The sequence below is a fragment of the Plectrocnemia conspersa genome, unplaced genomic scaffold (assembly GCF_051122295.1).
Source record: "Plectrocnemia conspersa isolate PC_06_02 unplaced genomic scaffold, ASM5112229v1 ptg000010l, whole genome shotgun sequence".
NCBI lineage: Eukaryota > Metazoa > Arthropoda > Insecta > Trichoptera > Polycentropodidae > Plectrocnemia > Plectrocnemia conspersa.
The window spans coordinates 27,689,612-27,705,550 of NW_028277174.1; the positions used below are offsets into that span (position 1 = coordinate 27,689,612).

The 15,939-nt window shown below is 32.0% G+C and overlaps 2 protein-coding genes across 11 annotated transcripts in view; one reads left to right on the plus strand and one right to left on the minus strand.

The window, feature by feature from the left end:
* Window positions 1-15,939, plus strand: part of LOC148231248 (uncharacterized) — a 121,883-nt gene that overhangs the window by 1,301 nt on the left and 104,643 nt on the right. For all 10 annotated transcript variants that reach the window (XR_015810990.1, XM_088194547.1, XM_088194550.1 and 7 more), the window contains exons 2-4: window positions 2,213-2,910; window positions 4,138-4,251; window positions 10,687-10,800. Coding sequence is in view for 9 of the 10 variants with exons in the window: in XM_088194547.1 (XP_088050673.1) it covers window positions 2,398-2,910; window positions 4,138-4,251; window positions 10,687-10,800 (741 nt within the window). In the remaining variant the exon portion in view is untranslated. The remainder of the gene's footprint in view (window positions 1-2,212; window positions 2,911-4,137; window positions 4,252-10,686; window positions 10,801-15,939) is intronic.
* Window positions 4,336-9,313, minus strand: LOC148231249 (odorant receptor 4-like). The gene is made up of 3 exons (XM_088195452.1): window positions 9,143-9,313; window positions 4,563-4,727; window positions 4,336-4,476 (listed from the first exon to the last, which is right to left on the minus strand). Exons 1-3 carry the CDS (start codon window positions 9,248-9,250, stop codon window positions 4,411-4,413), a joined length of 339 nt encoding a protein of 112 aa, XP_088051578.1. The 5' UTR covers window positions 9,251-9,313; the 3' UTR covers window positions 4,336-4,410.

The window sequence follows — 15,939 nt, forward strand, 5'->3', positions numbered from 1 at the left end:
AAACATAGTTCTGAATTTTCGGACATCCTGTACATATTTATATCAAGCATGGCTAGCAATTTGACCTTAAAGAACCGACTTGAATCAGTTCCAATCGAACGTATATAGTTTCTATAATTAATCAAAAGTCTTTTGAACTTTCGTCAATCAATTTTCAAATTGTCGAAACACTTGTAAATTCGCAAATTTATTGAGTTTGTGGGTGATGTCCTAAAATTTTGGAATGCGTGAATGATGACGGTCCATTATGTGTGTGAATTCGACAATTTAGAACCCACACACCTCGTCTCACTTGCGAAAACAATGTAGACAATAAATTATTTAATAAACTGCAATAAAGCAGTAAAACTGATAGAAACTTGTCACTGGCTTCGTCCTATATGAAAAATATTATATATTTAATTATATTTTTGTGTCGTTTGCTGTTTGGCGTAGGAGACTGTGTATCTAAATCATTATAAATTCCACCTCCTCTCATTGATGATTCATTTTCAAAACCAAAATGGTCAGATGACAAGTGGCTTGTTATACGTTGGGCGGTGTTATACATTTTATTAGGTTGCTAGAGAAATAATGGCCAACTTTTAGTGTTTTATTGATATTAATTGAACTCTGTAAGATTAATCTTGGCCAACTTAACTGTTAATACGAATAAAGAGATTTCCCAAGAGAGATCAATTTTGTCAAGGATATGAGTATTATTTACCATTTATTAAAATGTTAATATGAGTCCATTTTACAATGTACTAATGTAAGAAATTATAATAAGTATATCGATACGAAAAAATAGCAAAAGTCTCTCTTTCATTCTTTGGATACACTTAAAAGGGGTATCCAAAATCACTGTCAGTAGGTTTTAGAGGACCAGCAATGCGGTTTTCGTTTGCGTCTTTCTATGGTCAATAACCTCTTATGCGTCTCGAAGATGGCGACAAAAGTCTACATCAAACTTCAAAAAACGTTCGAAAAAGTTTGTCACGAGCTTCTTCGGAAATTAGGTAGCTTCGGTTTCAAAAATGATATTGTCAGCTGTTTAACACTTGACGCTCTGACGAGTATTTCACTCGTTCTGTGCCTTTTCAATAATAGCAAAAGGATACAGCAAAACCACCCTTGGTAAAATTCAAATTCACAGGTTTCATATTTTTGCCGTAAATTTAATCAGATTTTCATAAAAAAATATAAGATGCATCTTATAAATATCGAAAGCGAAACGATGGTTCTGAATGAAGTTCTTGACTGAAGTGTCTAAAGAAAGTTCATGAAAGAAGTGATTCAGTATGGCCTTGTTCTGGCTTATATATACATAAGAATTGGGAAAGTCTCACGTCCCTTCCAGTTCTCGATCATCTGACCAATAATGATAATTGGGGTGGAGCTAGACTATTTATTATTGTCTAATACATACTTATATGTAATGGTGATGGATTCAGCAACGTTATCATTCGACTAAATGATGCTTGATACCTATTTTAATGCAATTGTTCGTCGGAAATGTGCCCTATCGGCTTTGTTCATGATTTTGTGCAAGTGCTTTAAATGTAATTTAATTTTAATGCATGCCGTTTAATGGTTTGTTTTACGCCGACGATACAATTACGTTCTTAAAAAGTTCGAGGCACATAAATAAAGCAATTCATATTATTAGCTTACAGCAAGTTCTTGTGACTAATTTAGTTAATATCAATAAACATTTAGACATTAATTTTTCAACAACGTTGAATTTTCAATACTCGAACATTCGAATGATTATTCTATATTGTCGCCAAAAATACTTTTGAGTGTTTATATGCCATTCCATGTGATTTTAACGCCATTCAGCGATGCGATAATAAAATTGATATGTAAATCAGTTAGCTTGTATTTTCTCGATCCTTTTATTCTTAAAAATCGTATGATCATTATCTCGATTCTGTTCCATAGTATCTTGCAATACAAAATTAGCGATTACTTATTTTTTCTTGAACAAACTTATATTTGTAAGATTGTACAATATGTGTATATTTTTCATAGCCTTCTGAATAATTGTATTGATTTCTTAATTATTTTTCGAATCCAAACCTTCGTTATTTACATGTTCATATTGTGCTTGTTCATCTTGAAATAAATAAACATTTAGTGTTCCCAGAACAATTTAATTCCTTGTTGCGGAAAGTGTACATCAGATAATAACATTATGTTTAAATAACGGTGTACGTGTTTTTTTTTACAGACCTTACACACATCTCCATCGCCGATGAGTGACTCACCTGGTGCGTCACAAAGGTGACAGAATCTCTTGTGGCGAAAGGTGCTTCTCAGAAAGAGCTCCATCGCCGACCGGTGAGGTGAGAAGAAGTTCAACAAAGAGACCGCGACCGCGGAGACCAACGAAACGAAAATAAAAATAAAAAGAAAATGGCCGATACGACCTCCGAAAAAATAATGGATACGAAGCCTCCTTCTCCAAAGGCTCCACAGAGGAGACACAGAATCAAGACTGACAAACAACAAAACCAAATAGTCAAAGAAGAGCTGAAGACTACAGACGAGTGTTTAGCTCGTTTGGAAGTGCCTCATGATAAGTGTCAATTAAAAAAGTCTGAGAGTCCAAAGAGTAGATTGAGAACAATGAGTGAATGTGAGTTGAAGAAACAGAAAATGATGGAGCAGCTGCAGCTGGACAATGCCACTTTAAAGAAGGTTCTGGAGGGTGAACGGAGCGCCCTTAGAGAGCTGAAGGCTCAACACGAGGCTGAATCCCGGCGAGAGAGGGCTGAAGCTCGCAGAAGGGAAGCCTCCCTGGAAGGGCAGCTGAGGAGTGCCCTGAAAGGCTGCGTCACGGTTCCTAGTCCAGGCGGTGATAACGCTATGGCCGCTTCGCTAGAGGCTATCAAGGCCTCAAATAAGTGCTTGCAAAGGAAACTTCAGGTGATATTTTATAATTAATCGGTAGAAATATAGACTCATTGTGAAAAGGTGAATTCCATTTTAATTTAAAAGCCAGACTTCCTAAAGATAATCTTCTATAACACAAATTCTCAAATAGTTCTAAATTCAGAAATCTTTGCAAAACTGCTACTTTATTTAAAAAAATGCCAAAATCTATCCTTGTAACGCAAAATTTTTCAATGTTTCAATTTTAAACTGGCATTTTATATTATAGTCACAAAAAATGATTAATTTTAAAGATTAAATGCGTAGTTAGATTCTTTTGTTAATTTTTACAAATACATTCTATTCATTTATCTCAGAGTTGAAACTGACATTTTTATTGTATATTCATATTATATTAACAAATTGCTGAGGTGAGAATTTTTTAGTTATCCTACTCACCTAAGATGCCTAAGATACTTTATATTTTAAAACATAACCAATATGTGTATAAAAATGCCATATAATATTTCTGGAAACCATTAAAAATTCGGTGACAGTAAGAATATTTTGCTGAAAGGTGTTATGTGAAGATCCAAAAGTCAGGAATATGCTAAATGACACAAATAAATTTTAAAGATATTTAGATATTTTGGAATTGTTCTGTGTTTTTATATGTTATAAAATACCAAAATTGTATATGAAGAATGATGAATGCAATGTTTGATAAAGGAAAAACTAATTAATTTAAAAATAACAGTTATAATTTGTAATGTCTTCAATTAAATGATAGCTAAAGGTATTTTGCTTTCTTAAATAAGTCAAGATATTTTATGTAGGACATACATAACATAACCGTAAATATTATATATTATTTGACACGTTTATGCCGTAAATGATATATTGATACTTTTCTGTTAACCTAACATTTAATATACAAATATAAATGACATGTGAAAACGGCCAACAACGTTTTGTTACATAAATACATTTTTAAGGTTAAGTGCGTTAAGTGCGTTTTTTTAGCAATACACAAGTTCAGTGTATTGCTCTACTCATATTTGGCAAAATTCCCAGTTATCATTTTCTTGCCTTTTGGTCTACTTATGCATACCACACTCGTAATCTATCAGAATATTTTTTTACACCGTGGGCCGAATATATTTTAAATGGTATTCTACTAGGAAGCTGCGAGCTAGATATCACGAAAGAGCTGCATTCATCTCGCGAAAAAATTTGTGTAGATTTAATAATTTAAATGAACTAAGTATATTTTGTTGATAGGTGTTGACAGAAGCGGATAAGCGAAAAGCAGGAGAGTTGAGAGCTCAACACGAAGCTCATGTTCATCAGCTGCAGCAGCTGGAGAAGAAGGCAAGGGCGCAGACGGCTCAACTTGTAAGTATTTGATCTTGTAAATAAATATAATCTTTATTCAAATTATGATTAAAAAAATATAATTAATAATAATTAGTATATTAAAAAAATTCCAAACGATAAATTCACACATATTTAACATTATTATTATATTTCATTATTGAAAAAAACCCTCTATTTTTACGATTTATCTCTTGATATAACCGTAATAATCAGTGTAAATATTTGATAAGCGGTCCGCGATATCTGAAATAATATTTGATAAGTTGTATTAATCGACACATTTATAAATATTATATAATATAAAGAGAAAACATATGATAAATAACAACCGTAACAAATAGGGTATTGGACATTGGGGAAAATTTTCCGGCTGTTAAATATAAGGGACGTTGAGCTCTTATCAGTAAGGGTATCAGTAGCCTTTTAATTCTTCCTTTGTCGTCTTTTGCCAAATACCAATACGAAGAGTAGGCGCTCTCTGATATTTTCATAGCCTAAAAATAAAAAATATATGTTTTAAAAAATAATTAAAAATAGCATCGCACATAAATCAGTTATAAATCTATGTGAAAAATAGTTTTGCTAGTCGTGGATAGATGTCAGTGGTTTGTTAATAGAATTTTCAATATAAATAATAATTATTTATGTATTTGTATTTATTAAAAAAATACATATATTTTTTAATTAAACTTATAAATTGTAAAATAATATGTATTATTATTATAAGTTTAGTTAAATACAGGATTAACTAAAATTTGTATTTGTAAATACGTACATACATTACTCGTACCCTTTTAAATTAAGTACGGTTGACAGCCCTGCAAGAATGTGGTATTTGCATGTTACGCTGAAAACTTGTGATATCGTTTGCGTTATTAAAATGCAAGCTGAAATTAATTAGCGACGAAAGATGTGTAATAAAAACAAGAATGCTTTCACTTTCCTTTAAATAGTATTGAGATTAAGCAATGTGATTATTTTCTCTATAATAGAAGTATATAAACATGCATTTTTTTGGCCATAAGCGATTTTAGTATAATAAATAATGATGTCACGTTGTATAATAATGGTTAATAAATAATTGATAACTGTGCAGAAAAATGTAATGTGATTTGTAATGTGCCGTTGCGAATTAGCTTCCTGTTATAAATTAATTTGATAACATAATCAATCTTTTGATACTCGATTAATTGACGTATGTGGCCATAACACTTAAATTATCGGCTATTTAGCGTTCAATAAATAAATTTTAATTATGTTTTGGGCATATAATTTGAATTGAGTAGTTATATTATCTGTCACATTTAAAAATGCATAAAAGCATGAAAAAATACTTGATGTATTTGAAACTAGGTTATGCAAAAAACATTTCAATCGCTTTATAGAAATAAAAAAAATATTAATTAATGATATTTTACGACTTTACACCTACGACGCATAATAACGGATTTTTCGTATTTATTTTATTCTATCCAAACCGCTACGAATGGATTTTTATAAATAAAAGCACATTAATATCTGTCAAAGTGTTTCATAACATGTATTATAAAAGTTTTATGCAACTATTATGCAATTTACTAGAGCTGTGTTTTAATTGCTATTAAATAATTGATTATTTATTGTATAACACAAAATATTGTTTAAAATTTTAATTAGTGATATTCAAATCATACTTTTAAAATTATATAAGAATAATCCACATTATGCATTCGATATTTTGCATACTAGCAACATAATGTATTATTTTGATATTTAGCGTTGGCAGATTATTTGAAAGGCAACTCGTATTAAGTTATTAGATGTATATTTTTATCAATATGAAATCTAATATGTTGTTTATTTTTACTTTTGATTGTTGTTATTCAAATGTACATCGTTTTGGGCTTTTATCTCGCGTGGGCATGTGCGCCACGACAGATCGTTATCCTTGGTGGCAATAAAAATCACCCACGTGACTCGTTGTCACTCGTTTCCAAAATGTGCTATGGTTATGGTCACCATTCTTGATGCGTTGGCCAACATCTGAGCGTGACAATGGCCCCTGGTAGATGATGTCACGCGTGTAATCGCGATTGTGGAAAAATATGACGTCCATTTCGTGTCATGCCAGTGCTCAAAACCATTGTGTTTAAAAACATATTTTATTAAAAGGATACGGATTTTTTTTAGAAAATCCTTAAATTAAATTTAATTTAATTTAATGAAAAGTTATACCTGATATAGAATATTTAGTAAATATGCTATATATTATTTACATTAAGCTCGGTCTACAATATATAATACGACTAGGCAACGTAACACCTGATTGATGGACATTCGTGCTAGTTAAAAGACCTCAGACTTGCTTCAACTTGATCAGTCGACTTTGTGTTGCGCTGTATCTGTTTGTGTACGTTTGTAATGGAGGAAAATATATATAAATAAATATTGTGTGAACTTGAAAAAATCAAATTAAACGGTGAAAATGTGGAAGCTGTGTAGAAATAGAGTACTTAAATTTAAATGAAATTCAATGCATTTTAAGAGATGTTTATGAAATGCGAAACATGTGAGAGATTGCGTTGCTCCCCCGTGAAGCGATCCATTACGACTAAATTTCCATGTAGCATATTCTCGGCGCTGGCACACACGCGCCTCTCCTTAGCGCCTCAGAAGCGATTTAAAAAGTGTAAAAACTTATAGCCTACCCTATATTTAACAAGCTGTTCAGTAGTTTTGATTACGGTGGTTATCACTAATGGTTTCTGAAAGTCTGCGCGGCCAACGTAAGTTTAGTTGCTCTTCCGAATATGTCGATTTCTCTCTTGTCGTTGTTTGGTAAAGCATTTGTGTTCGATAGTCGCTTTGTATTGGGCAATTATATGGGATCGTTTGTAATTTTCTTTTTAGAATATAACAATTTATTTATAATAAATTCTAAACTTTGCCGCTGTGCTGTAATTTAACTTATAGTATATTCTTATAAGAGTTTATGAGTAAAATATCACAAAAAAATTGCGTTGATTGAATAATATTTATTGACGTTTCTATATTATTTATGTCAAATAAGATTATTCTGAAAATGATGTACTATACACTATTTCTTTATATGATTAATTATATTGAAACATATAATATACAATTATTCGGTTAGTGTTTTTATACGAATAAACGTCTAGTAATTTTATTTACTTATGACAGGATTGTTTATGATGTTTACAAATATTTATTTGTAATTTTTATAGAGCTATTTCGTTTCATGTCTTGCAATGCTAATTATGAGTCTCTCCTAACATTCAGTCAAAATATAATTATGCATTGTACAAAATATAATTATGACTGTTTAATTAAATTATTGCCCAAAACTTAGGAAAATCACTGACCCAATAAAAGTCATTTTATAATTTAATCAGTCGCAAATATTTATTCGGTTTTATTCTATTTTCAATTAATATGAGTGCTTACTATTTATTTTAAATAGTAAGTATTTTTATTAATTGGTCGTTATACATCGGTCAGTATAAATAAAGAATGGTTATATAGAATAGCCAGTTTGTATATTATATGATCAATATTTGAACCTCAATGTCAGCTTTAAGTTGACAGATGATCATTATCAGGTTATTTTAGGGTCAAATTATTTGGTTGGGCTGGCAACATTGTCAGATGTCAACACGTGTTTTTCGTCGCCGCTCTGTCGTTATTCCCGCTTCGTTTATCACTCTGAATGTATATTCGTTGAGAGTTATTCATGGGGTATTCACTGTTCTGACTAACGCTCGCTCGCACCTACCCACCTATCAGTTTAGTTGCGAGCGAGATATTTTATAAGATATTTATAAAATAAATAGTTTATTACCCATTTATATTTATAAATGTTATAATATTTTTTTACATTTACATATTATATTTTTTAAAATGATATATTGCTAATTTAAATTGTACTTCTGGCAAAAATTAAAAAAATATTGATACTACTTTTTATTATTTTAATGCACAATTAATTCGTTTTAATGCACACTATAGATAAAATAGTGCTCAATGTAATATTTTTATTGAACAAAGATATGTATTTAATGCTGACGAGGATAATTTAAATGGACAATATGTAAAATAAATGTACATTTATATTGTCCTCAATATATGTACATACATATGTATGTATGTATCTAGCTTCTAGAAAAGTCTTTGCACACCATCAAATAGAAGAGCAATAAACACATTTTTATAATCACGGATATTGCCCAAATTTAAAAGATATACTGAACAAATATAATATTTATACTGACCATTACAGTTAAATAATACTTACCATTTGCTAATAAAATACTGACCATTAAACTATTTAAATATTGCCCAATTAAATATATGTATGTGCATTCTATTGATCTTTATGTTGTGTAAAATTTATTCAAATTAAAAATAAAAACGTGTATACAAAACCACAAGTAGAAATATAATATGCAAATTATGTGGTAAAATTATTGCACTGAAATTAATTCATATTTTTACATAAGGACTAATTTATGCATAATGGTATAACTTTTCACTTACATAAAAATCTCAATCCTTTATTAAAAAATTTTGGGATAAAACTCATTATGTAATAATTCCAAATTAATGATATGTACACCATCGACTGTATTTGTGTTAAAACTGGTATCCACCAAAAACATTGGCCAGCGTAACTTTTGCTATTTATCGAGTGATTCATAGCAGGAAAATCAATCGCCTCGTGGCGACGCACCTCTGAAGTCTATTGATTTCGAACAATTGAGTTTTGGTTGACAATAGAGCAGAAAAATGGGCGTAACATATCTAAATCCGGGTACATTCCTACACCAAACACGTGCAAAATGCCCACTAAAAAAAACTCATTTGTAACTCAGTCGCGTTTAGAGATTGTCGGAAAAAAGCTTTGATGACAAACCTGCAGTGTGATTTCGTTGGCGCTGTATGTCTGCATAAAAAGTTGCCAAAATATTGTCAACAGGAAACCGAGATTGTTGATGAACCGCAGACTATAGATATTGGACATATCCTGAAAAAAATTAGTGTTAAAGGTAGCTAATAAACATAAAAGAGTACAGGCTCGCCAGTTAATATATAAACTACTGCTGAAAGATATTTAAGTGATGTCATATATCGAATATATTTTTCTGGCGAGTCTGTATATATTGATGCCTTACAAGTGCCGCTAAAACCATAGTGATACCAATCACGTAGAAACTAGAAAAAGTTTGAGCTAAGAATCCCACACTGTAAGCTTTCTGAAGGTCTACGGTGATGCTAAAATATTTTAAAACAGTATAAGATAATTAATGCATGATTTAAATAATGTCATTAAGGGATTTGTTACTTGACGACTATTTGATGATACTTGATCGCCTGTTTCAAAGATAATATCATAGCTTCGTTAAAGTCTTCTTGACTGAAGTAAGTCATTAGAAGCTGTTTCTGAGTTGGTATATCTTCTTCATTTAATGAAATTGCGCCATGTGTCTCTTTCAATCTTGATTTGAGTATATCGATAGAGTTAGCTCCGACGTTCTCCACTGTATGTTGGACCATTTTGAACTTGGCGCTGATGTGTACCATTATGGAAACAATCAGAGAGTCGCATAGCATTTGACTTGTCCCAATCCAGATGATGGATATAGAGTTCACTAGGAAGTTGATGACTTCAGGTATATTTTCATTCGGGTCCCATAAGGGATAAGCAGGGAACGTATTCGATTTACTGCTCTTCATGATGTTGAGTATGTAGGTGTACACGCACATGAAGAACATTGTCACCTCTCCGCTCACCAGGAAGAAACCGGTCGCTCCTTTGGTGATGCTCATAGACCAATTCTCAATATCTTCGTCTACATAGAACTCTCTACAGTCTACCTCCAAAACTCTCACTATATTCTGAATAATCTTGTTGTTCTTCATTATTGAAAAAAGCTTCATTAAGCCGAAGATGTGAGCACCCAGAGTGACGATCCCGAAGAACTGTGCGTTGTGGTTGCTGTTATTGCTCCATCTCTTGTAGACCAATGTTGCTTCAAACGAGCTGTAAATAACAATGATCGATTGACAGACTATGGAAAGAACGAAGTATGCTTTCGTCGGATAGATGTCAAAGTTGTTCTCCACCGGGTCATGGAATTTTCCGAAACCCATGAACTTCATGGCTTTGTAATGAAAGCTAAAGTAGCGCTTGTTTTGTCGATCCATTGTTGATTAACAATACAATGCCTTTTGTTAGTCGAGTTGCCTTTTATAGTGTAAATTTTAACTTTTAATTATTTATAAAAGGGCGTGGACGTCAAAAATGTACTATTCAGTTGGTTAGTAATTAGATGCTCTAATTGCAGTGTTTGGTTATATTACATGTGTGTTAACGTTAGCTGTGTAATTATTAGAAATAGGCGTAGAATTTTAAATGAGCTGCGTGATTTATTTTGTAATTATGTTTATTTTTTACAGTTGGAGGAGTTAAAGGCTAAGGAGCGACAATTGTGCCAGGCATCTGGCAAAAGTCCCATAAAAGGGAATCGTGGAGCACAAGGAGTCCAAAATGCTATTAAAGGATCAGCAAAGGTAAGGATCCTCTAATCAACTGTACCATTTTATGTATCATTCTTGACATGAAAATGTTTTTATCGAAAGTAAAAAAAAATATTATGAAGAACTAAAACAATATAGTATAGGTTACTTACTAGTTCAGTTAATGAATCAATTATGGTATTTTTATAATGAGCAATAAACGGTTACTTTATTAATGAACATAAATATAAATAATACATTTAAGCATAAAATTTGTTAAATTCTCTAGTGATTTGAATATAATAATTAATAATTTAATAATAATAATTCTCGTTGTACGAAAACCGACGATGGCTAGCATAATATTAGGATAGCACGCCGCGCAAAGAGTGATCTAAAACGCACATTAGCTATTTTTTTCTTAATATTTCGATTTCATTAAATGAAATGTATTTTTCTGGGCAATTTCAAGGGGGAGACACACGACCCATCAAATGACGTCCCTTTAATTAGACTCTGAAAGATGTTTATTATTTAGTTTTATTGTAAAAATATAAATTATAGCAATATGTAGATAAGATACAGGTATTATTATCGGGCGGTGATGTTAAATAAAAATGGAGTCGTTGAAGTGATGAAGTTGTAAAGTGGTGAGTCTCTCTGGTCTCTTGTTTATCATGGTAAGCTCATCACGTTGGTCAATTATGTCAAGTCTATCGTACGTTTTCTTTAAGGAAGAGGAGAAAATTCGTGCCAGGATAATAACAATAATAATGCAATCGTTGGATACAATACAACAATTAGTTTAATGATAAATGTTCAATGTCTATCAATCAATATATATTGCAACCAAGAATTGTCCTTCACAATACAGAATCTCCTTCTTATAGCTTATTTGTTCTTTTTATGAATTTCACAAACGTTTACATACACATGTATCTAATATTCATTCTACACCTCATCCGCTGCCAGAACATTATCCATAATTTAACCATTAAACAATTCTTGCAATTGCTATGTATGTTAGTTTTTTTACTGCATTTTCTACATCTCAATAAGAAGAAAATACACTTTCATTGTTGAACTAGAAAGGTGCAGTAATAAGGTACTGGTATATGGAACGAATTCAATATATAAACACTTTCTCTATGCAATTCTGTCTCGATTTGTTTGGTTTTCTTAAAAATACAATATTAATGCAAAATAATTACATTAACCCAGTTTCTCGCTTAACGATGAGTTTTCATTATTTTTCTTAGAGCGAATATTCAATAAAACCCAGTTTATGAACAGCTCTGACATTGATTTTTTTGTGTAAATTTATCATAATTGACACCGACTTGTGAAACAATGTCATGTGATAGTTTTGTATTCATACCATGACGTTATATACTTTTACGATTTTTTTAGTATGTTTCATAATATATAATATATGAATTTTGATCAAAATATATTTTGATTATACAGATGGTAACTTTAAAACAGTAGTATTGCAGAATAAACTTATAGTGTTTATTATATATTTCGATAGATGCTAGATAAAATTAAAACATAACTCAGGAAATTAATTTAAGAACTGTTTAATTTAATATATTATTTATAAAAAAAATCGCCAATATTATTGTGTTATATACAAGATTTGTATTTTATTAAATCAAGTGCCGTAATATATAATAATATTTGTCAAGAAACTCGACCATGTGTATCAGTAGATAACGATTGTTCAAATGTACCATCAGAATATGAACCGGAAGATATATACAAGCGGCCCTCGACTTTCGCACATAATTGGTTCCTGAAAATGTGTGCGAATGTTGAATGTACGAAAGTCGAGGGAAGTAAAAAAAAATTAAATTGTGTGTATTTTAAAATATTTATTTATCGAGTAAATATGAGATGTTTAAGAGGCGTTTAAGAGACACGTTTAAGTGGGGTTTGCGGGTGTTTCCTTTGAAAAGTTATCAAGAGTTAACTGTTTTCCACTATTCTTTTTCTTTTCTTCATATAGTATTTTATAACATGCTATGTTTTTATTGATCGCCCCACGCACTTGAGATATGCGTTCTCCATTGGGATCACAATCTTCCATAATATTTAAAAATTTGTCAATGTGCGTGAAGGCTTCATTAATATTTTTCATTGTTAAAGAGTTTTCCAAAATAAGCCTGTCTCATCTACATTAAATATTTGGCTAGAGGAATATTCTACATCTTTAACAATTTTGGATAATTAGGAAATAAATTCTTTTGCAGCATCTTTATCCGCATCAGCCGATTCTCCAGTAAATTTAATATTATGAAAAGAATACCTCATTTTAAAATTGTAAAACCAACCGTTACTTGTTTGAAAAATCGTGTTAAAATATTTTTTTATCCTATCCTTCTAATCTTTTTGCAAACTAAGAGCTTTTGCTTGAATAATTGAAATACTCAGAGGGACATCTTTTTGATGTTGATCATCGATCTACGATGACATGTTTTTTTTGTTGTGTTTTTTTGGAAACATATCATTAAAGATTGTGGAAATATATCTTTATTTTCCACAATTTTGAACGTATTCCTAAATTATATTTTTATTTTGCAAAATTGAGCATATCGTAGACCTGTTTGTATCATACGAACGTCCGATTGAAGCAAAAGATTCACCGCTATCAGAACGTTTTAAAAAAAAAATTTAATTAAAAATTTTTTTTTTATATGTGCAAAAGTCAAATTTTCGAAAGTCGAGGGCCACCTGTAGGTAGTACCTTAAATACGTGCCGTTTTTTCGGGATTATTAGAATTTTGTTTCAGATTTCAGTCTGATACAAAATTCTAATAATCGCACCAAATCAAATAATTATTATTTTATAATAAAAGTTACTTAAGTCATTCTAGATTACTATATTTTAGAATCATATTAGGTACATTTATAGTTTGCCAACTTTTTTTTGTAATTTGTAACTACTTTTCTCATACATCTGTGCCAATTGTCGTTACACATTTTCGCCGTTTTAAAGAAGAAATGCGGATACTGTTGAAAGATGGCTGTCGGGCATACTGCCTGAGAAGGAAAGCAGTGTCTTTAAACGCTTGATCTTGTACCTTGGCAGTTAATACTAATTATAAAATTGGACACCGTCCACTGGAAATATGCCAGACACGCAACGAGGAAACATTGCGATCATTCCTGCAGGCAGTTGTAGGCCATTTTGGTTCACTCTCACTTCGCATTCGGTACATATGCAGTACTTACTTGTTACGAGTACATTTTTTAGATGTTTCGACACGTATGCTATTAGATCTTTAGTCGAGATGATTGTTGAGTCGAGTTTCCTGGATGAAGAGAGTTATGAGTGAGATTAGGCATGGACGTGAAAAATTACGCGAAGAACCAGTTGTACCATCGTGATTATAAAATTACATATTGTTATGTGTTGAAGTGGAGAGAAGACGTGCGTTATGATCACGTGTGCTTTATCATACCACAAATCATAATAAATGTAAAGCGTTTTTTTTTTGGTTTATGTACAAATAGTGAATGTGTGCTTCAAAAATAAGTAGAAAACATTTATACAAAAATCATCATATTATAGTAATAAAAAAATACTCTTAACAGTGTTAACTATTGTAAATACATGGATAAATCAAGTAAGAACAGGGAAATTTAAATTCCTAGATTCTGTGGAATGTTTTTAGTCATCCCATTAAAATCGGCGTTTTGCCAAATTTATTCTCACTGCGCCACATCATTTTTTTTAAATATAATGGATACTTATGAATATAATCACCATTATGTTTCATGAGAAAGATGAAACGTTAACGTGATTTTTGGTATCAATGTTTAATTAAAACAATATTGCGCAATTTTACGCATGAATACAGCGCAGCACCGTTATATCGCATCCCACACTCTAACAATAATTATTTTATTAATTTTCTATTCAATCGGCAGATTGTCGCCATAAACGCTTTCCGCTGCATCTCAGCAAGATTTCCTCGACAGATAAGCTATCCACGCTCGTTTGTAAGCCAATTCCGATACGATCGTGCGAGTTTTCCATTCGAATTGACGCTGCTCGTTAATTGCTCTATTAACCACGTTCTTATCTTCGGATCTGCGAGCACGCGAGGAACGCCTAAGAATGCGTAGGAACTCCCTGAATATGTCGGTGTAATACGTTATATAAACGTCAATAAACGAGTTGAATTTATTATGCTCATTAGTAAATCGTCAGCGGTCGTAAATCGAAGGCTAATTGAATTATGAACAGAGAGATACATAGCGTACCCTCAAAAGTCGGAGGGTACGCTATGTATCTCTCTCTGTTCATAATTCAATTATCGCCAATAAGTACAGTAAAAAACAATTCATTCTATCCTGCGCAACTATTGTTCTACGTCTCGTTTATCTTTTAGGGAAAGTGGAGCGGACCGCCCCGGACGGCACTTACTTGGGGGCGGCATTTTCGCGATGGAAGACCGTTCGTGTAGTGTGGTTTTTAAATTGAATGCGCTAAAAACGTTTAATATGTGAATACAACTAACTTGACAAATAGTGATTTTATGACCCGGCCGGTTATAAATAATGATTACCTTTTACGTATATCATCAAACTTGAAAACAGTTTTTGATATATTTTTTATATGCATATAGCATGTGAAAAGAATGTAAGCATATTGAAGACATGCATTCAGTTACAGATTTTGCACAAAATAATTAATTGGGGGGGGGGGTTAATGATCGCTTCAGGCGGCACAAACTCTAGCTACGCCACTACTTATTTTTATTATTTTGCAGGCACGCAATCAAGGAAGTTTGAATATCACTGTAGCAGGGGAAGTCATTCGACGTCTTTGTATTTGTCACTAGTGTGAACGAACCTTATCATACAAATAGGTAACTAATTTGCCAACGGAATGACAGCGTTCGGATGTTGTATGCTGTTGCCGGATCTTGTGATTGATTGATCAAGCCTCTTCGGCAAGAGCTGGTTTCCTATCAGCACTGCCTAGCTCGGGGCGTTCTCACGGATCTGGTGGCCCCCGGAGGTGCACACACACACCCATACCCGTAGGAGGTATAGATACTACGTACCCGTCGGATCCAATTGTAAAATCTGGCCCAGTTCCTATGGAGATCGCCGATGCCGATCGGACACGCTCAATCTTACGAGAAATTATTATAATAGTAGACGTAATCTTATCTAGGAAAT

Excerpts from the sequence above, each read along its gene's own strand:
- LOC148231249 (XM_088195452.1), bottom strand. The coding sequence starts at position 9,250 with ATGTCCAATATCTATAGTCTGCGGTTCATCAACAATCTCGGTTTCCTG. Across the intron at positions 4,728-9,142 it reads CCAACGAAATCACACTGCAG|GCTATGAAAATATCAGAGAG; the intron begins GTTTGTCATCAA and ends TTTTATTTTTAG. Across the intron at positions 4,477-4,562 it reads CCAATACCCTATTTGTTACG|ATATCGCGGACCGCTTATCA; the intron begins GTTGTTATTTAT and ends ATATTATTTCAG.